The 27,911-nt window shown below is 41.5% G+C and overlaps 1 protein-coding gene across 10 annotated transcripts in view; it reads right to left on the reverse strand.

The window, feature by feature from the left end:
* Positions 1-3,748: 3,748 nt before the first annotated feature.
* Positions 3,749-27,911, reverse strand: part of MITF (melanocyte inducing transcription factor) — a 186,017-nt gene continuing 161,854 nt past the window's right edge. For 6 of the 10 annotated variants that reach the window (XM_039481339.1, XM_039481337.1, XM_039481335.1 and 3 more), the window contains 8 exons: positions 20,634-20,861; positions 18,794-18,877; positions 17,135-17,230; positions 15,556-15,673; positions 11,605-11,679; positions 10,468-10,543; positions 6,247-6,394; positions 3,749-4,507 (listed from right to left, as the gene is read on the reverse strand). In XM_039481339.1, the coding sequence (XP_039337273.1) occupies positions 4,127-4,507; positions 6,247-6,394; positions 10,468-10,543; positions 11,605-11,679; positions 15,556-15,673; positions 17,135-17,230; positions 18,794-18,877; positions 20,634-20,861 (1,206 nt within the window). In that variant the 3' untranslated portion in view covers positions 3,749-4,126. The remainder of the gene's footprint in view (positions 4,508-6,246; positions 6,395-10,467; positions 10,544-11,604; positions 11,680-15,555; positions 15,674-17,134; positions 17,231-18,793; positions 18,878-20,633; positions 20,862-27,911) is intronic. The other 4 variants (XM_039481338.1, XM_039481336.1, XM_039481341.1 and 1 more) reach the window with 3 other exon arrangements.

Raw genomic sequence — 27,911 nt, forward strand, 5'->3', positions numbered from 1 at the left:
TTGGACAGTGCCTACCACAATGGGGTCCTGCTCCATGACTGGGACACGTAGGCACTATGGCAATACAATAAATAGTACAGAACAAAGGTTGCAACAACACAGCAAGAACTAAAATCACTTATTACTGTAGCTTTAAAACTTTGGCACAATCCATCAGTGACTAAGTCCCATATTGTTGGGAGCCTTAGAGACATTTAAAACCAAGATTCACTTACACTGAACACAAGTGGCTTACACAGAGGATGTGAAAAACCAAATGCTTTAATCCATCTGTCAAGAACAACAGTTCAAAGTATTTCATGGGATACATTACTATCGATCCATAATTTACAGTGCTATGGACCATACACAAATTATTGCTGCAGTCAACAGCAGGTGAATATCAACAACATTACAGTACCAAGCATCATAGCAAGAGGCAGTAATTAATGTCACCTTTTCAAGAAATATAGGTATTTTATATCAACATCTGCTTCTCCCCAGTGCATTTTATGTAAAAAAAATATCAATGTAAGTGCATTATTTTGTGCTTTGCTCCCCCCACCCCCGTACACTTCCTATTTGATTTTATAGGCTGCAGAGTTAATATTGCTTTATAGTCTAAAAACAATAAAGAACTTCATTATATTCTATACGTTCCTATTTGTTGCATGGTTTTGGCAAAGTGAGAATTGTTTGGTAATCCATTTACCTGGCCAGGTAAGCCAGGCCTGGCTCACATTGTTGGCATGTGGGCCATACAGTCATTACAGATTGAAGTTTTGGGCAATAACTCTCCTAGGGATGCTTGCTCCATCTTGCTGACACAATGTCTCGCCTCAAGCCGCTGACTCCACATTAAGGGCCATATGCCCCGTGGTGCGTGTACCATAGAGAGAATAAGAGCATCAAAACCTAACTGCCTGAAAAGCCCTTGCCTCCTACTGGCGTACCAAATCAGAACACTCACGTGCTTTCAGGCAGAAGAGCTGCAATATCCCCAAATGGGGTGTGACCCAAGGAAGCATAAGAGAAGTTGAGGAAAAGGCCAACGTTGAGCGTTACATACAGTGTGCTATCTTGGAGCTGCACTACGGACAGCACGATTTGGCTGCTGGGGGCCATAGTAATGTCTAACCAGAGAAATCCAGATCTTGGTAAGGAATCATATTTTTGTCAATCTCTAAGCATACGGGGACCATCTACAAATCACATGAAGGCAGGGGGATCAGGGTTTCATTTTAGTCCACAGAGGGATCAAATAAGCATGATGCATATTTGCTTACCCTACATCCAGGCCCCACTTCTACATGGCACCCAACGCGGTATCCAGTTTGAGGCTACCTTGAAAGGATTTTTCTGGTTACAACACCCAAATGACTTCGTGCATCCCATTTTTGTCCAATTGCTGCAGCTCTCTGGCCTTTGCTCACCCTTTTACTCTGAAGGGGAATATATGACCTTGCATTAGAGCTATAGCCACTCTTTTGCTGTTATTTCCTTCATCTGTCACCGTTAAAGTATTGCAACAACAGGAGCAAGTGACTGCATGCATAGTTGCTAAACTGTGGCACAGCTGCTGGGCAAAGAGCCACCCAGGATATATGAGCATCTTAACTGCATTGCTGAGTATGGTGACGGGCTGCAATAAGCAATGCTGGAGACATATGTGCAGTGCCTCTGGGCCACAGTTTGGAAACCACTGGTCTAACAGATACAAAAAAAAACCCTCCAAAAAACGGGCTAGGAAGAACAGGCATTTGTTGTAACACTGTGAGCTGACTCTTGCCCCTCCCACAAAGTGACAAATCTGGTGATTATCAAAGCGAATATACAGTTAGCTATTCAAGCAGAAACAAAGAACTGCGTAACTAACGGGTGAAAGAGCTATACAAATAAGAAAGAATGTCAAGAATATAGAATCAAAGAAGCGTAGGACTGGAAGGGACCTTGAGGGGGTCATGGTCCAGTGCCTTGCACTCAAGGCAGGACTACATAGTACACTAGACCCTTCTTCCATATCGGCCACATAGGAGAGTTCCCTCTCTAAGCCCCAATCCACCCCAAGTACCAGACTAGAAAGCAGCAGAGCTGATAACAGGCCCAGTCATGCACTCCCATTGTCAAACAAAAACTCCTATTGGCTTCCATGAGAGCAGGACTGGGATACTAGTGGTTTCAAGGATTTTTCATATCCGAATATATACGTGAAAGATGCAGCATCCATCAGTATGAAGCTTCCACTAAAACTCCTGACGTTTTGTCCTCTGTCTTTCATCATCACTATATTCACATTTGATTTTGGAACACTATTAAACCGGCATGACCAAGTTTTCTTGATCAAGTCTGCCATGTTGGCACTCAATCACGAAACAAGATTTAAATGTTTATGTATTATACATATCTTTCCAGTGTAGCATAAAGAGAATGGGACGCTCTTGTTTTCTACATAGGGCACCAGGCTACACTCAGATTTCCTATAAATATCACCCCCAAACTTCCTTCTATGCCACACTTCACGTCAGTGCTAGTCCAAGAAAACTAATACTACAATTTAAGGCACTTCATTCTGAACGAGATGCTTTTCTGATACATTTCAACTGTAGGCTGCTACTGAGAAATCCAGTCGATCTGGCTCATAACACCATCTGTCATCTTCGTAAAACATCTAGGTTTGATATAATACAGGTATAACTACTGTTATTGCATAGGACTACACTTGCGTAGATAATGCACCAAAACTACTTTTACAGCATTGTTGCATGTTAAATTAATATGATGGTTATAAAGTAACAGTTATTTGAAGATACAGTAAATTTACTCTTTTTAAACCAGCCATATTGCTGAAATAAAACACCAAATTAATTACTCTAAGGAGCATATTAACTATATAGTTATTAGGCTTCACGCATATTACTATTCTTTCACTAAAAATAAATATGTACGTTCATTTTCTCTACAGAGCTTTGTTTTGTTACCTAGTCTAAATTTCTACTACACCTCAAATTGTGTTTAAAAATATTTCCAAAGTGAGACTGTAATATACAAAATATTCTCAAAATCTCTCAATACACAGGACCCTGCATAAAAGCTTCCTTTCAAGTGTTTACAAAGAATGCAGAAAGCCTCCAGTGAGTTTTAAACATGTCAAAAAATTGTTGCAATATTAAGAGGCATATTCTTATAAATGAAATACAGCTATATTTAAAAACAAAACAAAAACATGAGGATAACTAAAGAATCCATGCAAATGAAAAACCTGTACAACACTTAAAAAAAATAAAATGTAAGGCCAGTTAGAAATATACAACAAAATGTGCCCAGTTGATAAAATGTATTGAATTTTGTCTGAAAATGTATACCCGCTTACAGTGCTCCTGTCTGTTTCACTGTTGATAAACAATTCTAAGGGTTCTTTCCAAAATAAAAGCCTTTAAAGAAAAGCTTGAAGTAGGAGAAGAAGGGAAACCCTTTCAGTAGAGAGTAAGAACACCACCACTCCAAGAAACTGAAACAGATTCATGCCTCCCTACACATTCTCCTTCATTTCTAGCATCATCATCAGGAACATTTCATATTGGAATCAACACAATCACTGTGTGTTAATGCTAGTTTTATTATTATTAAAGTAGAATAGTGATTTATTTTAAACATCTTGTGATATAAAGACTAAACTAAGTTTGAAGGATACTGTATCTTTAAGGCAGCACTATTAAATCAACACAACATGGTTACAAAGTGGATATTTTTGGTTTCTTCACATTCTCTCTCTTTTTTTTTTTAGCTTTACATTTAGTTTCCAAGTAAATAACTTGTGAGTTTCCCCTGAATAGAAACAGACTGTTTTGATTTGTAATTCTATTGCTTTATGTAGATTTGACCAGTTCAAAGTTCTTGGTGAATCCAGTTCACAAATACTGTACACAGGTTGTACAATATTTTGGAGGCATTGGTACTTTTAAAATAGAATATACAAGTCTTTTCACAAAATTCAAAAAAATATATATATATAATATATATACTGGGCTACTGATGAAGCACAAGTAGATTAATATTAAAAGAAAATCAAAAAAACCTAAAAATGTAAATTATTTAATCTACTGATTAAGAAATGAAGCAGTTTATGAGAGGCCATGCCAATTATCTGCTAACAAGCATGATCAGTATCTTCCATACTCATGCTACTTCTTCTGCTACTTGTTTTTGAAGCTCCAGGAGACACTGAGGAAAGGAGTGGGTCAGTGACTCCTACAGGGGAGAGAGTATCGTCCATCAAAATATCTTCCAGTTTGGATCCTACTTTTGTGGGGACACTGTAGGTTCCTAGGTTATCATTGAAAGTTATGGTACCATCAGTAAGATCTAGGGTAGTCGTGCAAGATAAATCTGAGTGGTGCTTCAAAACGTCTTGGTTGCAGTTGTCAATGACAGGTTCTTGCTTGATGACCCGGTTTACCACATCTGGTGAGCAAAGGCCTGTAGATGGGACAAGGGAAAGTCCGTGGGCTCGAGCTTGCATCTCAAGTTCCTGTAAAGAAGGCAACAGACACAAATAAAACCTGAAAGCAAAGATAAAGTGTAATGCTCTTGATACATCTTTGATGTACAATTTCTGATGGACACTTACAAACTGCATCTCCCTCTCAGCAGCTCCCATCTCCCTTCGAGAACAACAATTGCTGCAAGAACTGGACTTGATATAGCTGTCATTCCCGCCCCACCTCCGAACGTCCTCCACCCAAAATCACTACTTAAATAATGTTCTCTCAATTAAAAGTCTGGCAGACCACTGCAGGACTTTTCCCGGAGAACCATCTCATTGCCAAAAAAACAAATTTCACAGGCAATACGATCAAGATGTCTTCAAGCAAACCAGCAACTTAAGTTCTCAATGGATATCCAGATCAGCAGTGCTGACAACAACCACAGCAAAGCCTTACAGTGCAGAACCATGATGACAGTTACACCACATCTTTTTGTATGAGCATTGGCCCGCTAAACCCAGGGTTGTGAGTTCAATCCATGAGGGGACCATTTAGGGATCAGGGGCAAAAATCTGTCTGGGGATTGGCCCTGCTTTGAGCAGGGGGTTGGACTAGATGGCCTCTTGAGGTCCCTTCCAACCCTGATATTCTATGAGTCTATGATTAAATCCATAACTACCATAAATAGAGCCACCAAAATAAACTGGTAATAACTGTGAAGTCCTGCTATTCATAGGGAAAACTGAGGAGCTCTCCAGGAAAAAGACGCCATCATAGTATATTATTTCCTCTGGTGAAAATCCCCCTGGCTTTCATCAGTGCATTGCTTAATTTACTGTTCAATGTATTTTTAATACACATGAAGCCACTGGCTGGCTCTCCCTGCAGCAGCTCAGTACTAGACACGAAGGGGATGCACAAAAAAGGGAAACTGAGCTGCCAGCTTGGTGGCTTTCAAGGGATGGTGCTGCAGAACAAGGCTGGTATCCTGTTCCCCCCTTTCCCCCCTCAGCACTGCCTCCAAGCCCCACTGAGTTCACTCTGTGCAGAGCAGCAGCTGAGAGGCTCCTGCAGACTAGCTAGGAGGAAGCTGTTAGTGTAGCATCATTCCCTTCTCCCTCGCAGAGGACAGGGAGACAACCTTGCATGGAGGACTCCCGTTATCTGCAGATCTCTGGAACAGCCTGTGCCTAGCGTTGGTGCTCCATGTGAATTTGTAGAACATCATTCCACTCAACTGCTCTGTTTAGGAAGCAGTGTCATGTGAGTGGAAAACCATTAGCAGTCTTGAGTCAAAAAGCATTTGAACTAACTTGACTAGATTGACAATTGCTCCATATAGAATATGGCACCTTGGATCTCATCCTGCGCTTACTGGAGTCAATGGCAAATCTTTCTCTGCCTTCAGTGAGAGCAAGACTGGACTCCTTATCTGCATCTACAACCTAATAATGCCCAGTGTAGTTTGCAATGCTTAGAGTTATGTGGTGAGAGCAGAGACACACTAAACTACAACTGCTTTACAAAAAGGCTAGGGAATTACCTGCTATCCAGAAGCATCTGACTTTTTAAAGTTCCTCCTACAACATAACTTGTCTCCTCTGGTAACTGGAGGACCAAGAACTCTACATTCAACTCAGCATTAATCATAGGCATTGCAGGACCAGCACAAAGGCTCCCTCTAAGTTACATAGTAAGCTGGCGTTTCCTTGTAGCAAATAGATGTGAATGATACACATACATACAGCTGTTACATACATTATGAATGAATGTATCAGCAAACCTGTATTCTGAGCAATAGATGTCTGTTGGCATGTTCTAGTTTCTTCTGCCTGTTCTCAAGTTCTTTCGTGCGTTGTTGTTCTCTCTGCAGTTTGCGGATATAGTCCACTGATGCTTTTAAAATAGTGCCCTTATTCCAGCGCATGTCCCTATAAAAGTAGTGTTGGGGGAAAAAAAATAAATCACTCTCTCACCCAAGCACATGGATCAAGCCAAAGCGTAGAGCAGAGGCGCAGCAAGGTTTAACAGCACAAGTTACACCACACCTGATCAGAATTACAGTTTTACAAACTATTGACTTTGAAAAGAGCTGTGTGTAATACACTAGGGGGAGCTAGAGGGCAACTTATTAGCAGGCAGCCTACTGTATGGGATTTGGATTCCCGTAATGACTGAAGAGGAGACTTGCTCACCATTGCTTTCTTATGGGAATGAAACTGCAGGGATGGGAAATTACAGTACTCAAGGAGTTGTGTTTCGCACAGAACTCATACTAGTGCATTAGTGCCAAGGGACAGAATGGCTAAAGATGAAAGGACTCACTCAGCTTTCAATTAACCCCTCGTCGTACCCCCCTCTGAATGAGCAATGCTGGATTTCAACTTTGATCTTTGAACAACATAGTTAAACTCCCATTCGCTAACGGCCAGCTCTAGTCCTGGACTGCAAAGAGGTGTTATTGAGTGGGAGAAAAGGACATGGGAGCCTTGGACACCCTCCTATGCAGTCCTAGGCCCTCTTGAGCCACTAACACGACCACTCAGCGGCTATGTCTACATTTACAGCACCATGTAAAATACAGGCCCTACACATGTAGCTACGCACAGCAGGGGAAGGCAGGCTGCGTCCACACTTGTCACTGCAGTGTGTAGCTACACAAAGCAGCGAAAGGCTCTGGCAGGGCAGAGCCTTCCTTCTGGCCAGAGTCTTTCACTGCCGCCTCCCTAACGTCAGGCTCTTTCCCCACTACAAAAGTGTTTCATTGTGGCGAGGAAAGGCTCCCACAATGAGGCAGCGGGACACTGCATTGTCGAAAACAGCAGTACGGACGTGGGAGGCATTGCTTGGATGTGAAGAAAGCCATGTAGGGTATAAACGTTGGAGGTTCAGGAGTACAGGACATTCTACTCTGCTTACTTAAGCCACACCATCTGCGTGGCTGTTTATACCCATGCTAGGTGGGTGTGCAGCTGATTAGGGGGTGTGGTGAACCCTCCAGCCAGCCAGCACACAGAATGTGTGTGTTAGCTAGGAGTGCATGCTACTTCTTTGGTCGTGGGAGAGTGCACGCACAAACAGCCTCCCCTATGGAGTCCTACCTTGGCTGGCAAGACACTAGAATTAAAAGGTTTCATTGGGAAGTATCTGTTCCCATTTACACTGATTAGGGCCCAATTTTTCCTGGTAGGGTCTTATCACACCATCAAGCTACTAAAATGTATACACAGTAGCAAGGCTCTGATCTAACATGTTGGAACAGAATCAAACACAATTGATTGATGATGCAACCAAGAGTGCATTTTCCAGGGATTCCTTAAGTAGGGAAGGAGGAAGAGACATTTTGTGTAATGTGGGGGACAAAGACCAATTAATAGTGCTGGAAGGAAATGGGTTTTTTTTAAGCTGTTAAAGAGACAGGCAAGTGTATTTTCCTGCTATTCAGCGCATCCTTTACCAACATCAGTGCACTGATCTTTGCTCGTCTGATTAATATTGCAATCACTTGGTCTCAAGCAATATGGAGGGATAGCTCAGTGGTTTGAGCATTGGCCTGCTAAACCCAGAGTTGTGAGTTCAGTCCTTGAGGGGGCCATTTAGGGAACTGGAGTAAAAGCTGTCTGGGGATTGGTCCTGCTTTAAGCAGGGGGTTGGACTAGATGACCTCCTGAGGTCCCTTCCAACCCTGATGTTCTGTGAATATATCAAACCACTTGATAAATGTTTATGTAGCTAATGCCCAGACTTAGCACCTGCTTTATTTATTTACTCCATGGCACTGAGAAACTTATGAAGAAAGAAATATAGAACATTATTTTCAATTTCAGGATAGCAAAAGCAAATGAGCGGTCTCTAGATTATCCCATCTCTGAAGCAAAAATGTAAACAGAGTGAAAGGTGAACCGACAGATTCCTTCTTGGTTATTATTCATGAAGAATCAAGAACTGTTGTGTATAATGAGTTTCTATGGCAATGTAAAATGGATGTAGGTCATCATCTCAAGAAATATGGGTTAATCAAGTTACTCCACCAATTTTCCTCTGGAGGGAACAATAACTTTCCAGTTTTGGTACTAGCATATACTGATAACGCTTCATTGCTAGTGGAGAGCAGAAGAGATCTCAAAGTACAAATGGCCTAAATCCTGTGCTCCTTGGATAAAGTGCCTGTTCACTTCAATCACCCCAACTGGAGTTTGGTCAAGACACCAGGATTAACACCTTCACCCTTATGAAAAAATGCTCTGGGATCATTAATGAGCCCAAGGTGTCAGATCTTTGCTTTATGTACAGCTGGTAGATCTTTCAAGCAATCTCAATGCAAGGACAAGCCTATTTCAGGAATGGCAGCCACCCCAAGGATCTCTTTCTAAAGGGGCTGACCAGAAATTGAGGCAAGTGCCCACTCTTCAGGTTCACCTCCATTTGCTCAACAGGGCTTCGATCTAGGGGAATATACTGGAAGTGTTCACAATTACGTCCTTTCTGTAAGGGGTGTACCTCACAATACTCTTCTAAAAATTGCAAGAGTCCCTGTATAAGGGATTCTTTACATGGAGAAATTGACTGGCATAGCTACTGCTGAAAAAGCTATTCTGCAATAGATATTCCAGAATAGCTCCCTGTGTGGACACCCATCCAGAATAGAGATGCTTCTAATCTGGAATTGCTATTCTTCTGAAGTGGAGTAAATATTCTGGACTAAAATCACTTATTTTAGTGTCCACATGGAGGAGTTTTTGCAGAACAGCTATGCCAGTCAGTTTTCCCCCATGTAGACAAGGCCTAATTAATGCTTCTGGTGTCAGGTCCTCGCAAGAGGGTTAGGATACATGGATTGCTTGAAGGCATTGTATTGGAACGTGCAGATATTTTAACCACCCTGTCCAAGCCCATCATGATGGTACTTATGTGGGTATTCCCTTCTGTGGATGGTGGGAGAATCAGCATGTCAAGATAAGATTTAGGTCCACTGGAACATGGAAAGCATCTGGCTCAGCTCAGTAGCCAGCAGGAATCCTGTTCTGGGTTCTGCATCAGGGACCAGGAACTCCCAATTCACATACTAGAACAGGAGGTAAGCATTAGCCTTGTTTCCCTTTTTTTTGACTTGAGAGGACTATCCGCTTGGGAGCATTATTATTTTCCATTTCAATTGCCAGACCAATCAGAGCAATGGTCCACTTGGTCCAGTATCTTATCCCATAGTGACCAATATTAGAGGAAGATATAAACCCTCCATGGGGAACAGTTATGTGCCAACATGCCAGGAAAGTTTCCTCCTACCCAAGGCAGTTAGTGTGAAGCACATGATCAGACATCCACTGAATCAATGGTAATATTCCCACTGACTTCAATGGGCACTGATTCAGGCCTTTACTGATTGGCTTTCGTCCTGGAACATGAAGGTTTCATATCCCTTATATATTTTTATCCTAGCTATGGTAAATTAACTACAGTAAATTACTTAATAAAGCTACTTCTGCACAGATGTGCAAGCCGAGGCGTGCTTGTGGCAAGTTCATAGTCAATGATGTGGAGAACCGGGAAGAAGCAACGTTTTGTTTTTTTCCGTTTTCTAAAAGGGTGGGGCAGTACACTGACAACTGCTGCCAAGTTCCTGCAGGCCAGACTAGTGCTTCTGCAAAGGAGAATTCATTGCCCGATACGGTTCATTAAGATACACCATCTACACAATCTTCCAGGAGGATCGAACAAAAAATATTCAAAATCTTTAAAGTGGTGTGGGTGATGTAGCCTTTCAGGGGTTTGTCTACACAGGGAAATTAGTGCACAACAAACTAGGGTGTGAATTTCAAGAACACTAGCTACTCCACGCTAACTGTCCATGTGGACATTCTTACTGGGTGTTCAGAGTGCTCTTCAGCGGTTTAGCTTAATGTACTCCCAAAGTACAGTAAGCTATTGAGCACAAAGGCACTCTTAAGACATTTTAACAAAAATTCACACATCATCATAACCAAAGAGACAGTACCATACTTACGGGTCATTTGATTTTGGTATCAACGTGCCTAATTCTTTAATGCGATCGTTAATATTAAATCTTCTCCTTCGTTCAACTTTAGGAAAATAACAAAGAAATATACATTAGTAAAAATAATGCTTTCTGCTTACAGAATGAAACTCCTTTAACTTAAAGATTTCAAAAACCACTTTATGCTTTATACTTATATACATGTATACTTGATACCTGTATCACAAGTATGTTACAAAGCATAACAGACGTAAAAGTCTTATACCCACTTTTCAACTGGATAAATTAAGACACAGAAACTGAGTGATTTGTCCAGGGACATCCAGTTTGTCAGTGGAAAGGCAGAAAAAGACCTAAAGTTCTGAGTCCCAGTCTCATTCTTTAAGTACTTTGCCATACTTCCTCAAAACACTACATGATCCAATTTAAAAATCTTAAACCATACTGTGCCAGCAAGGAGATGTTGCTATTGAAACCACTGGAGAGTTCTGCTTTCTAAAGAGAGGCATGACATTGTTTCTTGTTTTTAGAAATGATATAAAGGATCCTAAAGTGTCCTTTTAGAATTTTAAAGTTAGTAAAACATGTGTATTCCTGGTTGGCAAATATAAAAGTATGCTCCTTAAAAAAAAATAATAATAATAATAAAAAGATATAGATATACTTATGCACACAAGTTTAAAAAAGAGATACATGAATTGATTGCATACATTAAGTTTTCGTTTAAACTACAAATTTTGGTAAAATTTTGCATGGTTTATTTGTCAAAGGCAACTGGCCACATTCTTCTCTCAGTTATACCAGTGCAAGTGAAACCCCTTTGAATTCAGAATTTGGATCATATTCTCAAAAGTTTTAAAAATTGTTCTCAAATAATTGTTTTAAAAAAATATTGTTTTCAATTCAATAGCGAGTTTCAGCAATCAATATGAGAGAATTTGGGATATTCGATCTGTGGCTATAACCAATAACGAAGTGGTGTAAGAACTGCACAGTAAACCACACAAAGCTTTAAGCAGCCTGCATTCCAACGCCTTTTTAAAAATAATTAAATCCTTAATAATCATCTGTGTAACTTACTCATCACTATGGGTCATCAACTAAAATATTACGGAAATACTGTATACTGAGCATAATCAAACTTACTTAAGTTGTGATTGTCTTTCTTCTGCCTCTCTTTAGCCAGCGCCCTTGCTTCTGACTCTGTAGGAAAAATACACGCTGTGCACGTGAATGAAGTCATTAGAATTTTGGAAATTCAAGGAGTACAACATAGCAATTTATAAAGCACATCCATATTTCTGATGTCATTTATCTTATCACTAGGGATATGCCTCACTACGGAGACCATACTGACACAGCTACATGGTCATAGCTTTGCTGACATAACCCCATCCAGCGTTTCTCAAACTGGTGGTCCCGACCCAAAAGGGGATCACAAAGCAATTGCATGGGGGTCACCAGATCACAAAAAATATTGGGATGAGCTTTAGATCCTTTGTTGGGTTACCATACTTCAAGTTCCCAAATAGAGGGCACTGCTGGGGGAGGGTACAGCAGCTGCCAGTCTCCCAGCTCTGAAGACTGTTCTACTGCCAGAAGTAAGGGTGGCAATACCATACGGTTGCTTTACAGCAGGGGTCGGCAACCTTTCAGAAGTGCTGTGCCGAGTCTTCATTTAGTCACTCTAATTTATGGTTTCGGGTGCCGGTAATACATTTTAATGTTTTTTAGAAGGTCTCTCTCTATAAGTCTATACATTATATAACTAAACTAGTGTTGTATGGTAAAATAACCAAGGCTTTCAAAATGTTTAAGAAGCTTCATTTAAAAGGAAATTAAAATGTTGATTTTACGCTGCCGGCCCGCTCAGCCCGCTGCTGGTCTGGGGTTCTGTTCATCTAGGCCGGCAGCGGGCTGAGCGAGGCCTGTGGCCGGGACCCCGGCTGGCAAGGGTCCGTCAGCCAGAACCCAAGACCAGCAGCAGGCTGTGCGGGGCCGGGACCCAGAGGGCTGGGGGCAGAGGGCTGGAGGATGGGTATGTGGGGGGCTGTAGGTGTCAGGGCAGAGGGGGGTCTGGGTATGAGTGGCGGTGCCGGTGTCAAGGCTGGGTGGGGGGGGATGAAGGAGTCAAGCAGAGGACTGGGTGTGTATGAGGGAGGTACAGGGCTCAGGGCAGGGGCCTGAGGGGTGTGCAGGGCTCAGGGCAGAGGGCATGGTGTATGTGTGGGGGTCAGAGCTCAGGGGAGAGGGCTGGGTGACTGCCCCCTTAAGAACTCCCAACCCCACTGCTCCTTGTCCCCTGACTACCCCCTCCTGGGACCCCTGCCCCCAACTGCCCCCCAGGACCCCACCCCCTATCTAAGCCTCCCTGTTCCTTGTCCTCGGACTGGACCCTATCCCCTACCTGTCCCCTGACTGCCCCGACCCTTATCCACACCCCAGTCCCCAGCCAGACCCTCGGGACTCCCATGCCTATCCCCCCCCCCCCCGCCCCCGCCCCGACCCCCAGACCTCCCGACCCATCCACCCCCCCCCGACTCCCTGCCTGCGCCAGCCCCTCTCCACACTCCTGCCTCCTGACAGGACCCCCAGAACTCCCAGCTCATACAACCCTCCCAGCTCCTTGTCCCCTGACCACCCCCTCCAGAGACCCCCCACCCTAACTGACCCCCCCCAGACCCTCCTTGCTCCCGGTTCCCTGACTGCCCTGACCCCTATCCACCTCCTGCCCCTCACAAACCCCAGGACTCCCATGCCCCATCCAACCTCCGCCTGCTCCTGACTGCCCCCTCCAGAGACCCCACCCCTAACCCCCGGACCCCACCTCCCCATCCAACCCACCCTGCTCCCTTGTCCCTTGACTGCCCCCACCCCTTATCCAACCCCCCGAGCCCTGGGCCCTTTACCTTGAGGCTCCACGCAGAGCCAGACACGCAGCTCCGCCGGAGAGCACAGCCCCGGCCCTCAGAGCTCTGCGCGCAGCGGTGGCAGAGCTCCAGGTGAGCAGGGAGCGTGTCTGCCTCCCCGCGGAGCCAAACACTGCCCCGCGGGAGCGCGCAGCCCCGACCCCCCAGAGCGCTGCACACGGCGGCAGGGCTCCAGGGGAGGGACCGGCAGCTTGCCTCCGCTCCACCTCCTCCCCTGAGTTATTTTGCAGCGGCAAGTGCTGGGATGGAGGGGGAATGCAGCACGCTCAGGGAAGAGGCGGGACTGGGGCGGGGACTTTGGGGAAGGCGGTGGAATGGAGGTGAGGGCGGGAGGGGGCAGGGCGGTGCCGAGGGAAGGTTGAGCACCCACCTGCGCCAGGAAAAGTTGGCGCTTACGTCCCAAGTCTTACACAACCTTGTAATGTGCATCTGCCAGTCTGGCTGCTTTCCTATGTATTCCCTCAGGCTGTGGGCTTAGCTTGCATCCAGAGGCTCCGGTAACTTTCCGCCATTGTGGAACGTCCTGCACCTGGTTGCTATGGTCTGCAATCCGACTCCCTTCACACAGGGCTTTTGAGTAGCACACCTTTTTAAAGCACATCTACGCCTCTACCGCAATCCTAATGGCCTTCCAAGGCAAGCGACCATTTTATCAGCCACAACAGCCTTTGTTTATGTGGCATGACCATATGTCAGAAAGCAAATGGTGCCAATGGCTTGGCACTGGCACAGAGGTAGGACTCCCACCAGAAGAGTCAGCACGTGCAGAACTGATCAAGGAGTACATTGGAGCTCGCTGCTGCCCAACATCTGTGGTTTAGTTCAGTGAGCTTGTGAGTTTGTAGGACGCCAACCTAGCAACTAGGTAAGAATGTAGGCAGCCAAGAAACTATGCCTCTGGCATGTCCCCAAATACCTGATCGTCCTTAGAGTATGTCTCTCGTTAAGAGGAATTGGTCATGTGCTTAAAGCCAGTTTTACATGGGCATGCACTTAAGTGGGCTGACCTATCCCGTAAATGTGGTTAGCTGCTATTTTGCCTCATTCCCAAAATGAAAGTGAAACTAAGACAGCGAGAGTTGCCTCAAAGAATGCCAGCTTTCCCTTCTCTAAAACACACCCGCAGTCTTAAAGCTTCACTCTAGTTTGCTTCTGCATACATTTGTATTTTAAACAGTGGAACAGGTCTTTGGGTTATTGCTTTCTTAAACTCGTATCTTTTTTGAATACATGTTCTTTCCCTTGGAGCTGCAATGGAAAGTGATTTTATCCATCTGTTACTTCCTAATGCATCTAAACGTTTGGGATCAGAGTGCTGTTCATATGTAAGGAAAGGCTGTTTTAGGACTTAGGTGATGAGAGTCTTGGAAGGTTCTTAGCCTTTATTATGATGTAAATGAGTAAATATCCATTCATTCCACAATACCTGACCACCTAAATGCAGCAGCCAGGAGTAATTTGACACTTGTTATAGGATCCCACATTCATTGCCTGACAGTATTACAAATTATTTTGTTATCATTAATAATCATCCCCACTGGCAGAGTCACTACATACAGTATTCTTCTCAATGAAGTCTCCTGAGAAGCATCATGTTAATTCAAGTCACTATTATACCTATAGCCGGAGCAGCAGCTAATAGAGAGTAGCTATGTAAGAGATGCCAAGAGCTTTCTAGCTTTTAAATACTGCAGGGTTTTACTCTGCAGGTTGATTATGAAAACCCTTGGATTTCCATGAATCATAGAATCTCAGGGTTGGAAGGGACCTCAGGAGGACATCTAGTCCAACCCCCTGCTCAAAGCAGGACCAATCCCCAGACAGATTTTTGCCCCAATCCCTAAATGGCCCCCTCAAGGATTGAACTCACAACCCTGGGTTTAGCAGGCCAGTGCTCAAACCACTGAGCTATCCCATCCCCCATATGCATTATGGTACTGTCCTAGTTTGTTATAAAGCAAACTGATTACATATCTATGGAAAGGAAACTAACCCCTCATGTGCTGTGTAGTGGAAGCTAACAGGCCTGCTAGGAAATTTACAGCAAACTGGAGAATTGAGCACCTCTAAATTTCCCTTTGCGTAACTGAATTTTCAAAAACATCTCTCAAAAAAAGAAACCTTCATGTCAGATCATTCCAAGTGATAACATTTTAAGATCATTTACCTGTGAGCTCCCTTTTTATATTGGGAAGGTTAGCTGGACACGAGTTGCTGATGTTCAGCCCTGAAGGAGGCATGCCTTGGTTGCCATAAAGGTCAATCAAATTGCCAGATACGGGTAACTGGAAAAAATAAAAAAGGAGAAGGGTCACTTCTTGTGTCCCATCTGAAATGCTTGAACAAACCCAACATTTGCTAAGAAATCTGTTCTCGGCTCCATGTGAAAACAGGGAGCTCAACATCACTAGTGAAAACGTGCCTGGACGTGAAAAATAACTACTCTACAATCCTTTCTCAAAGGCGAGATCCCAGGGGACACAGAAAGCAAAGGATGATACAGAATATATAGACAATGCCATCCGGATGCCAAGGAACTTCACTCTCCAGGCTACGAAGGACCTCTGCATGAGAACTAACTCATTTTTTCGTATTTTATGATATTGTTTCAGTAGAGTTAGTTTAAAAAAACTGACTATACTTGCAATGGGGGGGGGGGGGAGAAGTGGAGGGGAAAAAAAGCCTTGGAAGTTTAAAATGTAACCATAAGAGGGAGCCCAAACTCTCCCATAAATGTTAAAGAGTGACATTGCCTAACAGAAATGAACTACACATTCATGTAATTCACATAACGTGGACTTGTTTAAGCCAACTGTATTTAGTTAATCTGAGAGCTGCCTGCATAGTATAGACCTAGCCTGATTTGGGATTTTCCTGCTCTAACATGAAAAACACAGGGGATGGGGGAGGTTTCCACACTTTTTTGCATTATATGGGCCAGAGTGTCTCAAATCACCAAGTTAAAGTGCCACTGCATTCTGCAGGAGTTCTAAGTACCTCTCTTTCTTAAGCTGTCATTTTCTTTACTCCCTTATGTTATTTTTCTGCCCTCTTACCGACCTCTCCCTCATCTAGAAAGAGATGTCTTGTCTCTTGTCTACACATAGAAGTTACATTGGTTTAAACTAAAGGTGTGATGTTAAACTCATTTGGTTAAACCTGTGCAGTTTTGCACGTGGATACAAATAGTGTATGTCTATCTGCTTACCTTGCACCTGATGTAAAGCTATGTACAGATGTAGGAATCTCGGGGCACAGGGATCTTTACATCTGGGCTGCTGATTCCCCAGGCTGAATTTAACTTCCCTGGGCTAGCTCCATCTCACAGTGTAAGGACAAAACGAGGTGAAATGAGCTTACCCTTTGCTAATTGGAGACTGGGCCAGGTACCATGACCACCTCCCACTAGGGGTGAGGGGAAAAAACTCCTCCTCTTGCAACCAGCACAGGAGCCCCCTACATATGACTCCAACGCAGATGGTTATGGCTATACCAAAATCCAGCCCCTTGTAACTGCTGTCACACAGAAATAGCTAATTTTTTTAAACCAAGTTCCACCCTGTTGCTTTCCAGTGTAAATTCTTAATAATCATTATATCAGCTATCTAACCACTAGAGACAGCAGCTAGCAAAATGTGCTGTGCTCTGATTTCACACTAAAAGCTATTCTAAAGCGGAGGGGATTTAGATGAAGCTAGACGGGACATCTAGCAGTCACTATAATGGAAAAGAAAGGACCACTGTACCGTATTTGCAATTTGCAGGGCAGGATCCATCAGGCCAAGGATTTCTTCACTATAACTTGATTCCAGGCTAATTATGTCGTCAATGACATCATCCATCTGCAACAGAAAGGTGAATGGGGAAAAATACAAACTCAGTTTCAAGTCATTTGCAACAGGGTTGTACACAATAGTAATATTCAAAAATTAAAAAGAGACCCAGCAATGCACACAGCCCCCCCCTCATTAGTTCTGTCTCTGTTGGACCCTGAAGCCTATGCATTTTTGCCATACTCCAATTCTGTCTCCTAATGATAATCACTACTCTCCCATCCCAGGAGCGAGTAAGCTGCCTTCAGATATCATCAATGACATTCTTTAATCAGCAGGAGGAGTCAACATTGAGTTGCCAAGCAAATCAAGATCAAATGTGCCACAAGTAGTTGGCTTTGGGAGGCATAGGGCAAAGAAAAGGGCACTGTCTCCAGTGCCACCGACCAACGTGGCAATTCTACACATTTCAGGATGGTTTCTTGTGGCAACTTCAGAGAGTCCATTCTTGTATAATGGCCAGTGTTTGTATTCCTAGGGACTTTGATCAGAGTGAGGTTTGAATTACAGCTTTGTAACTGATAGAGCTTGTGAGGCTTTTTTCTTCTTTTTCTGAAGTACCATAAAATCAGAGATAGCAGTAAACCGTGATGGCATGTGCATTGGAGAGGATGGAAACAGAAGTCTATTCAAAACACTATCAGCAAAACACATTCATAATTTGAGACTAGCTTCTGTGCGTTTTTTAAAACTGGCATATAACTTTATGAAAGAGTCGTGGGACTTCTATGAACCTTCCTTCCTGGTCCTCGTCTGTTTCTTCTTTCCAACCTCCTCTCCTCACCTTTAATTCTCCTCTTTCCTAACCCTGGTATTTCACTCTCTTGCCTATCACCATTGCCAAGGATTTCAAAAGTTTGTCCTTGAAACGGTTGCCTCCACCTTTGGTGGAATCCAACTGGTTCACCTCCCTGATATTTCTCTATTGGCATCTATTTCCATGAGTGACTTATAGGAGATGTAGTTTCCAAACCAGCTCAACAGACCAGGGAGTCTAAAGAGGAAAATATAGTAACAAAGACACTGTAGCAATTACAGGCTATATACTAGACACCATTTTTGCAGGGGAGTGAGAATTCATATCTTTGGCCCATATTATCCCTATGCTAATAAGGAAATATTAAACTACTTCATCTCACATTATCAAATCTGAATGTAATCTCCATAGAAAGAAGGTCATTCAACATACTAGAGCATCCTATATACAATAACAGGACAGAATTAGAATGCATTTCTCCTTTCCACTGAAATCCTATTAAAAGAGCAACATACAGGAGCATTCTTTCCAACAATCTTCCCAAGACTTATTTAGAATGCAGAGGTTTTTCATAGGCTAAGATTGAAAAGGGTTGACCCTTCTACCACACATCAGATATACTTCTAATGCACTTTTGAAATAAACTCATAGAAAAGGACACCACAGATTTGGTTTCTATATAGTAATTCTGCCACTCTTATCCTTAAAAAAACCCCTACAAATTAGGCGGTAATTATCCATATTGGTGATCATGGAGAAACATAGGTTCTCTTTATAAGGGGTTCTGTTTTCCCAGCTCCTGTGTCATCCAGTACCTGCATGCATGATGCTCGCGTGCGTGTGTTCAGAGCCGGGCACTCGCTCTCCACCCTGCTTTGCTCTTCAAATTTATAAAATCCCTGTGAATATAAAAAAGGAGGGAAAAAGCAAAGCATGGACCTGAATTTATGGCATAGTCTCTCCTCTAGAAGGGCATAGTTGAGCCAGTGTCATGCACACATGTGCCTGATGACACAGCAATGTGAAGCTTTAATTCCCTAGAGAAAAAGCAAGATGGGAGTGTGATCATGATGATGGGATGGAGCTATTTTATTTTCATTTGTTTTAAAGCACGTAAACAATGGAATAAAAGAACAGGAAAGCCCTGCTCTCTTGGCATGTGCAAAGTGATCGCTGCAAAAAGTAAATCTGAGAAGACATGCACACTGCATTATTACATACTATCAAAGTAGGACCACTGGATACATTTGTTTTTAGAGAGTCTTCTTCACTGGACTTATGCAGGTGCACAAATACACACTGACTTATATGCACTGGATTGTCTTACACTTACAGATGTACATAAGCATTAGCATTGGTACACATTCGTCAGCACCAGTGAGGTTGTTGCTGCAAATGCTGCTGCATAAAAACTTCCAGGCATCATGCAAGTAAAATTTTGCATGTGCACAATGGAGAGCTGAGACTGAAATCCCAAGCAGTAATATTTTAAAGGGTATAAACAGTGATATTTTGGGAAGCTATCTAACTCACTCAACTCGAACGAGAGACAAGGTGGGTGAGCTAAGATCTTTTATTGGACCATCTTCTGTTGGTGGGAGAGACAAGCTTTTTGAGCTCTTCCTCCAGTCTGGGAAATGTATTAAATAAATAAAAGGAGATATACCAATCTCCTAGAACTAGAAGGGACATTGAGTCCAGCCCCCTGCCTTTGCTAGCAGGACCAAGTACTGATTTTGCCCCAGATTCCTAAGTGGCCCCCTCAAGGATTGAACTCATAACCCTGTGTTTAGCAGGCCAATGCTCAAACCACTGAGCTATCCTTCCCCCCAATATTCAGAGTGTCCCAGCTAAATATCAGGTGAAACAGATTGTTTAGCGTAAGCAGATAACACATACTTCAAGGGCATATTCAAGGTGAAGTTGCCTGATAATACTCCTGTAGTCATAGGACAGAAAGGGGGGTTAAGTGGGTTATAAGTTGTTATAATGAGACATAAATCCAGTGACACTGCTAGACACTAAAAAAAAAATCACTATCTTACTAAAGATATTAATTTAATCTCCCAGGCTTATCTTTTGAAATTACTGTGCAAGTTTCCTTCGAGGAGAACTGACAAATCAGATACAGACGGATCGCTTTTGTGAAAAGTTATTTCAATTTTATTTTACTTCAAAAATTCTCTCCTCACAATGGTTTGTGGTTTTCTTTCTTTTTTTAAAAAAATGCCTTTTACGCTTTATACTCTGAATGAGCCACAAAACCATTATTCCAGAAAGTTACAACCAACCAACAAAAATGGCTTTGCCTTCGTCAAAGCTCAGTTACTCACTATTCTGTGCATTGCCCAGACACAAAAGAGGCTTTAAAAGATGTGTAAGCTGAGTTCAGCAGCGCAAAGGTTAAAAAAAAAAAAAATTTGAACTGGGCCAGAGATTTTTCACCCCAAATATTTTATATTGCTATATACATATTTTATCTATTAGAAATGACAACTATATTTTTCAAGTCAACACTTCAAAAGAGAAGATAAATTTAAGATCTTTATCATGAGTGACTCTGGCTTAACATTATTCATAGAAGACAAGTTAGAATTACATTAAGCATAAGACAATAACACAGTACAGTGCAGGGGCAGAGACACGATTATTTACCTCTTTTTCACAGTTGGAGTTAAGTGTAAGCATGGCCATTGGACTGTTCGGTGCGCTGCTTCCAGTTCCAGGTGGCATGACATGATCACCAGGCTGGTTTGGACAGGGCAAGCTCAGAGCTTGGTTGGTATGTTTATTTGCTAGAGTGGTAGAAAGGTACTGCTTTACCTGCTGCCGTTGGGCTTGCTGAATGTGGTACTTGGTTGGATTTTCAAGGTGAGTCTGCACCTGCAAGAACAGGTAAAAGGAGTGCGTTATTGTTTTGTGGAGTCATTATAACATTAATCTAGATGCATGTTTATCCCAGATATACTTCATGGGCCAGATCCTCAGCTAGTGCAAATCTGTGTTAGGGCCACTGAAGTAAATTGCATTTCAGCAAATTACAATAGCTGAAGAAATGTCTATTTGCCTCCTAATGTACCAGTAATTGCAGTTCAGAAACTTAATTCAGGATTCCAGATTGGATTGTTTTTCCCCACTATTCTGTTGATTTTAAGTGATAAAATTAAGTTATTTAGGTTGGTCTCCTGTGATCAGTGGTCAAGTGAGTCCTGTTTTTTGAAATAGCTGACAAGTTTTTTGAAAAAACAGTAAAATATTTTTTAGTACAAATGACAAATGTAAACAAAATTAAGCAAATGAATAATTACATTTTCCTTTGCAAATAGAACACTTAATGCGTATATATACTTAATTACATAATTTGAGCGAGACTAGGATAGCCTCTTTAAAATATGCGCTGGAAATAACAGATGACAGAACAGAAATATTTCAGTGTTGAAAATCTAAGTTAAATTAGTTTTCTATTCAGTATCCTCAGACATTTTCATTAATAGTAACTTTTATATTAGAGCTGCCTTTTAACACAAAGAATATTTTTAAATGAAATCACTCATACTGAAATGAGCCTATGCTACCATGTAGGCAATAAAAGAAAGGCAACAGCCTTCCAAGCAAAATTGTCACCACTGTTTGATCAATTTTGTATTTATCAGACACTGAACAGTATTGCTTTTATCAGCACAAAATAATGGATAAATTGAAACACAACATCATACTGAAAAAGCTGATTATTTTCAAATGTTAATTATGATAAAATTATTTTCAGTTGCTGAACGGCTACAAAAAAGGTATCGTATCTCCCTAATTACTTTTTGTGGAACAAAACAAATAAAATATACCAGATATACAGATTAAAAGGATTTCTCTCTCTCTCTCTCTCTCTCTCTCTCTCTCTCTCTCACACACACACACAGGTAGCCAATTATTTTTGTCAAGGTCCAAATTTCTTTGTCAAGGTACAGTCAAGGTTCAGACTCTAGAGAAAATAATTAATAATAAAATAAAAAGATTTCGGGGTCCATTCAAAAGCATCTGGCTGTCTGGATTTGGCCCACGGTCCACCTCTGGACAACCTCTGCAGCAAATCATTTTTAACAGGTTAAGTGAGCATAAGATAACTCACCTGATAATGATTATATTCAAGCATTTCCAGCATGTTTATATGTTCCTAGCTTAACCAAGGAAATGGCTTAGCATTTATCCTTTATTTTCTGTTATTCCAGTTCAAAGGCTCATGTACAGATGCACCATAAACAAGCTATTCTGAAATGGCGGAAGAAATTTTTACTACAACAGCTCAGGCTTATAATAAGCCAAGCTAATTAGTTACGCGCATTGAGAAATAAACAGTTCACACAAGGGGCTTTTCTTGGAAGCCGTGCAAGTTTAGCCCTAAATATTGGTATTATTTTTTTTCCATAGCTTTGACGTCATGCTTTTTCATAAACATAAAAGGACCTTTTAAGTGATGGACTATCAAAGTCAGATTGACAGTTAGCTCAAGGCCAATTCACTATTCATCTTTAGTTCCAGTCATACTAACAGACAATGGTAGTTTTCTTTAGCAGTAAGGTTAAGAGTGCTCTGTCCCGAGTAAGAAGCAGAAGCGGCAAGAAAATGCTCCAAGTTTGATGCAGTATTCACTGGCAGTGGTGTACACTGAACAAATATATGTGGTTGTCTAGTCCTATGCTGAGCTTCCATGTTTATTGTATATTGTCGCACTCTTCCAACCTTACCTAACCCTATCTGAACTGGGAGGACATGGGCTAGGGAAAAACACCCACTCTCCACGGTGTCATCTTTATTCTTCCTCACCAACTCCTAGGGAATACCATAATAAGTGTATCAGACTTGGATGTGCATTAGGACCTAAACACTGATCTGGTATTGTAAGTATCTAGCTTCTGGCATGTAGAATATGGATTACCAGAAAAGTCCCAACACAATTTTACGATCTGTAATTAAAAATAGGCTTCATCCAAAACTCGTTGGAAACTAAAAGGGGCAATGAGTTTGTTTGTGTTCATACAGTTAAGGAAACATGTCAAACTGTTCCTGTTCACTCACCACTGAAAGTGGGATTTTAACATAATTTATTAACCAGCCTGATACTTTGTTGCACTTGAATAATTCAGATCTGTGGTGGCAGTAATAGCTCTAGGTTTTCCATTTTAACGTGTGTGTCCTGTGATTATGTACACAGTTTTAATGAACAGAAATACACCTATCTGTAACCAAATGGCATGCAAGGTTTGTAAAAAGAGCTGTGCACATAATGTTTTTTTTCAATTTGCTGGCAATTCTGAAAAAAAATATTGTTTTGGTCTCATGAAAGTTTCATTTTGGTTTTGAGCAGTTAAACATTTTTGAACTTTTAAAAAAATAAAATAGAAAGAAATTTTGAAAACAAAATGCCATTTTGAACCGGAAAATTGACATGTTTCTACATTTTTCATCAAAAAAAGCTTTGGGGCTGAACATTTTTCCTGTTTCCGTAAACACTAAAATCGTAGCATGTGCAATTAGCTTCTGTGTGCAAATCAATACAACTAACTTTCTCTACAACCATGGCCCAAGCGAAACAGGATTTTTATGGATGGAAAAAATAGCTGTTTACTTGAAGGAACACCCTTTCCACACAAATTCATTTGTTTCATCAATGAATAGGAAATCTATGAACGCAGTTTATGCATTATCTTCCTTTCCAAAGGGTTATGTAAGCTCTTAAACTTATTCTGAGCTGGGTAAATATACCATGACAAATTTCCTAGTCTTCCAGATAAAAATATGACCCTGATCAGAAATCTAACAACAAAAATCCATAATTTTCCTTGTCCACTTGTAAACATTATTAGCACACGTTAAATTACAGTATGGCAGCCACAGTAGGGGACCCGGGCACTGTTATGTGACGTCCTATACAAACATGTAGGAAAAAACACTTTCTGCCTCAAAATGCACATACAACTTGTGAGAGAAAAAATATATAGGTATGAAAGGTGATGTACCTTAGGAAATAACACCAAAAACTGGATAAGAGGAAGGTTTGAAACAAAGCCATTAACTTTTGATAATGAGGGTTTTATTGTAATAGCAAGAAGTACAAGTATGGATTCCCTGTCCCTTTTCCTGTTGTATGTCCCCTCCTTGGAAATAAGTGGCAGTAGATGGTTTAAGCCAAGAAATGTCTTGCGAATGACTCTGTAGGGGAAAGTGAGCCTCATAAGGAAGTAGAGTGCAGTCACATGGAATGTTTGGGGGAATTTAGAGTGTCTGTGCATTAGCGGAAGTATTATATGGAGTTCAGAAATAGAAGAAGCTTGTTGGCACTGAAACACTGTTTTATTTTCAGTAATGGTGAACTGAACAAGAGCTAGAGACCAGGTCATCCTATATACACTGCACCTTTCCTTTGGATTTTTCATCCTAGAAATACACTAAGTCTGTATTTTGCTATCTAGCAAAAATTACTCTGTACTTCATTAGTATCCCATGTAGGTTTAAAAAAAAAGTCTCTGGATATTTAGCCTGCTTGTTAATGGTCTCATAATTAAAACGGATGGAGCAAGACCTATTACCAGTTATGTGAAAGGACCCTCCTAACCCATTAGAGGGGCATAGTGCTAAAACTATCCATGGTGCAAGTAAAATCAGTATTAGGCTCCAAGATTCCCTAAACCATACAAGTGGTGGCCACAATAACTGAAAATGTATGAAAGTTAATAGATTCATTTATTCCCAGCGCTTATACCTAGGCAAGAATAGTTAACAAAGCTAGGGTATTTTCTCATCAAATATTTAGCTAGTGGCTTACACTAACTCTAAGCACATAATGCATACTATATTGGCAACCGTTTCCTCCAAACCCATTACATCCCATACTCAAGGTCAGTAAAGGGATACCTCAGAAGTTCCATATTTGTCTACCAGTTTAGAGAACCAAGAACACTTCCCATCAAGTGGGTTGGCGGGTGCAGAGTTCTAATGCTAATCCTGGTGACAAATACTGTGCAGAAGTGTCTGAGAGTACTGTATGTGCTAGAGTTGGGTACTGTAGGCGGGAACTACATCTGTAGCTTGATGTAGGTTGCTGGAGCTGTGGTAGTGTAGAGAAGTTCCTGGAGGTCCCTCTGAGGTTGTTCTGAACCTGGTTGTGCATTGTGTTCTATATACTTCAAAAAGCTTTGAACTGCTCATTTTTCTACAATCTACAAGATGTCCCTTTGCATGCAATCGTCTGTTTTCTCTTTAGGAATTTGTAGGTAAATCCTGTTAATTCCTTATATATATGTTCATGCTATTAAGTCTCCACCCCAAAACATTTTATAAATACATTCTTTTCTCTATCCAGACTCTTTATTTCTGCTCCTAGCCTGGTTATTTACAATCCTATTTCCAACCCCCACACCCGGGAGAGGCTCATCTGCTCACCTCCCAATCCTACAGGGTCACCAGTTACAATCCTCTAGCAGGTACCTGTTGGAAATGTTTCACAATGCTTATAAATTGCTTGATATGTTTATCTGGATACTTTCCAACACCTCACCAAATCTTAGTGTGAAGCAAAACTAGGTCTGTGAATCAACACCATTTACTTGCATGTGGCTTACATATCACACAGAGTACAATAAGAGACTAATTAATGATTCCATAAAGAGACAAACATATCTTAGAGTTCTAGCTAACTAACTGTGAAGCATACTATATTTGTAAAGCATTTCAAGACAGATGTTTTTCATATCAACGTAAACAAGGGACCTTAGTTTTACAGGAAGATAGATGTCTGCCTTGCCGGGTGTTATTTTTATTATACATAAGGCATAAAAGATGAGTTAGAGTATTTTGATGGATCAGATGGAGATGGATAACGTCTACCTTTGGACAGAGTATACAGGATTAGGTAAAGTGGCAATGGAAAGTGAACCAACAAATTTGGGTAGACTTTCTTGGGCAAAGCAAAAAGGCAGCTTCCTAACTATAAAGCCATTCCCTTATCATATCTCAATTCCCTGCTCTTTGATATGGGCACACTAGAGCTCCCCAGAGAAATAGCTGAAAAAGGTTTCTAACTATCAAAACTATCTACGTTTCCCCTAACCTCATTCTCTGAAGTGGCTGAACTGTGTTTGCTGAAATTGTCCAAAATACTTCTGCCTGCAGAGGAGCACAAGCATAGAGAACTTCAGCTAAAGTGAAAATGCTTTTTATAAGCAGCTGAAAACAGGGGCTTATAATGGAAAAGCTTAGGTAAACTTAACTACATTTGGTGATAGCGTATATATCTATATTAGCGCATGTGCCTTTGGACATACCTCTGGGCATGTTTTGGGATATGCAAATATTATTGATAACAGTTTTTCTTTTTAAAATATAGTTATGGGAACTCTGTATTTACTTGCCATTTTAACATGCTCAATAAGGTTTGCTAGAGACTTTGTGCTAAAAATTTCTGAACATTCATTGCGTTTCCCGGCTTCATAGAGCTACCAACATGTTAAGTATACTGAGTATACTCTCAGGCTGCACAGGCAATGATAACAGTCACTATCAGTGCTACAACAGCAGCCCCTGGGGGAAGAAGTGTTGGGTTTGACCTTCAGCTCTGCAGCACAGTCCCGAATAAAGGATTAAGTACTAGAGCTGGCTGCAGCAGTAGGCTGGTATTTTCCATGCAGGATGGGCATCATACTGAGTTATGTTTTAATGACTAGCCTCATTTTACAGACTGCATAACTGAGCACATTTGGAAAATTCCTTCTAGGAGGCAGTGTGGCAAAATGGATGGAACTTGAATCTGCCATAACAGAATCCATATTGCTAATCCCAATCTGGGACACCTCTCAATGGGATCTGAGGCCTTGAAGGTTTATGAAGGACACAGAATTATTAACACCAGTTAGAAGAAATTAGTCTGGAACTTATGATCTCCTGGTTCCCAATTCAGTGGGCAGTCCTCTAGGGTACGTTGTTGAGAGAAAGATAATTTTGTGTCCTGACTGGAGGTTTCAGTTCTATTCCCCACAGTACAGCAAGATGCTGAGGCGCATGGTCATTGCAGAAGGATCACAGAGATTTTAGCATCAAGATCCTATACTGAGTAATAGTCATTTTCATCAGCTGGTAACTCAGCCAAATCTAAATGGATTTTCATAGGGACAGAGGAAACTCTCTCAGCCCAGGTCTAAGAGTGATTTATTTCATGTAGTAACCTTAAAGTAAGAAAGTTACTAGAATAATGAAGTTGAATAATTACAAGAGATTAAAGAAGAATTTGGAACATGGATAAATGGGTGTGGGTGCTGGGGGCGATGCTGGAATTACAGCATGAAGACTGGAGGACGTCATGGATGTAAGTAATAGCCTGAAAAGTGCCAAGATGAAGACCTGGATTAAATGAAATGCCCACATACAGACTGGATAAGGGCCTTGAGTAAAAGTATTCTGGTTTGACATTCTATTTTCTCTGCTACTGGGAGCATCTGCTAGAGAGAACAAGGAAAGCAACATCCCCATAGCTTCTGAATGTCACTCTTCATTCCTTCCTCATCAAAATTCAAGTTGTTCATAAAATAGCATCCAGCCTTTGAAAGACAAAATGCTGGTTTGTTAGATATGTTTTGCACAATAATTTAATCCAGCAACTAAATGGCTACAAGTTAAATTAGCCATTTAAGATGGCAGTTAAGATGATGGAGTTAATTAAATCATCCATTAGTTGTGGTTTTTATTGGCTTAGAGGCCACTGGGAACACTCCAAGTCTATCCACTATTGCAATTAATACTTTAGTTTGCATCAGTGTCTAATTTTGGAGAGAATGCTGAGAGAGTGTCTTATTTATAAACTGGTTAGACTGTGGTATTGGTGTCTACAAAAAGCCAAAAGCGTAAATGGGTTCGGTATGTTTGGGATAGTGTTTTAAGACTACAGGC

The sequence above is a fragment of the Mauremys reevesii genome, linkage group 7 (assembly GCF_016161935.1).
Source record: "Mauremys reevesii isolate NIE-2019 linkage group 7, ASM1616193v1, whole genome shotgun sequence".
NCBI classification, from domain to species: domain Eukaryota; kingdom Metazoa; phylum Chordata; order Testudines; family Geoemydidae; genus Mauremys; species Mauremys reevesii.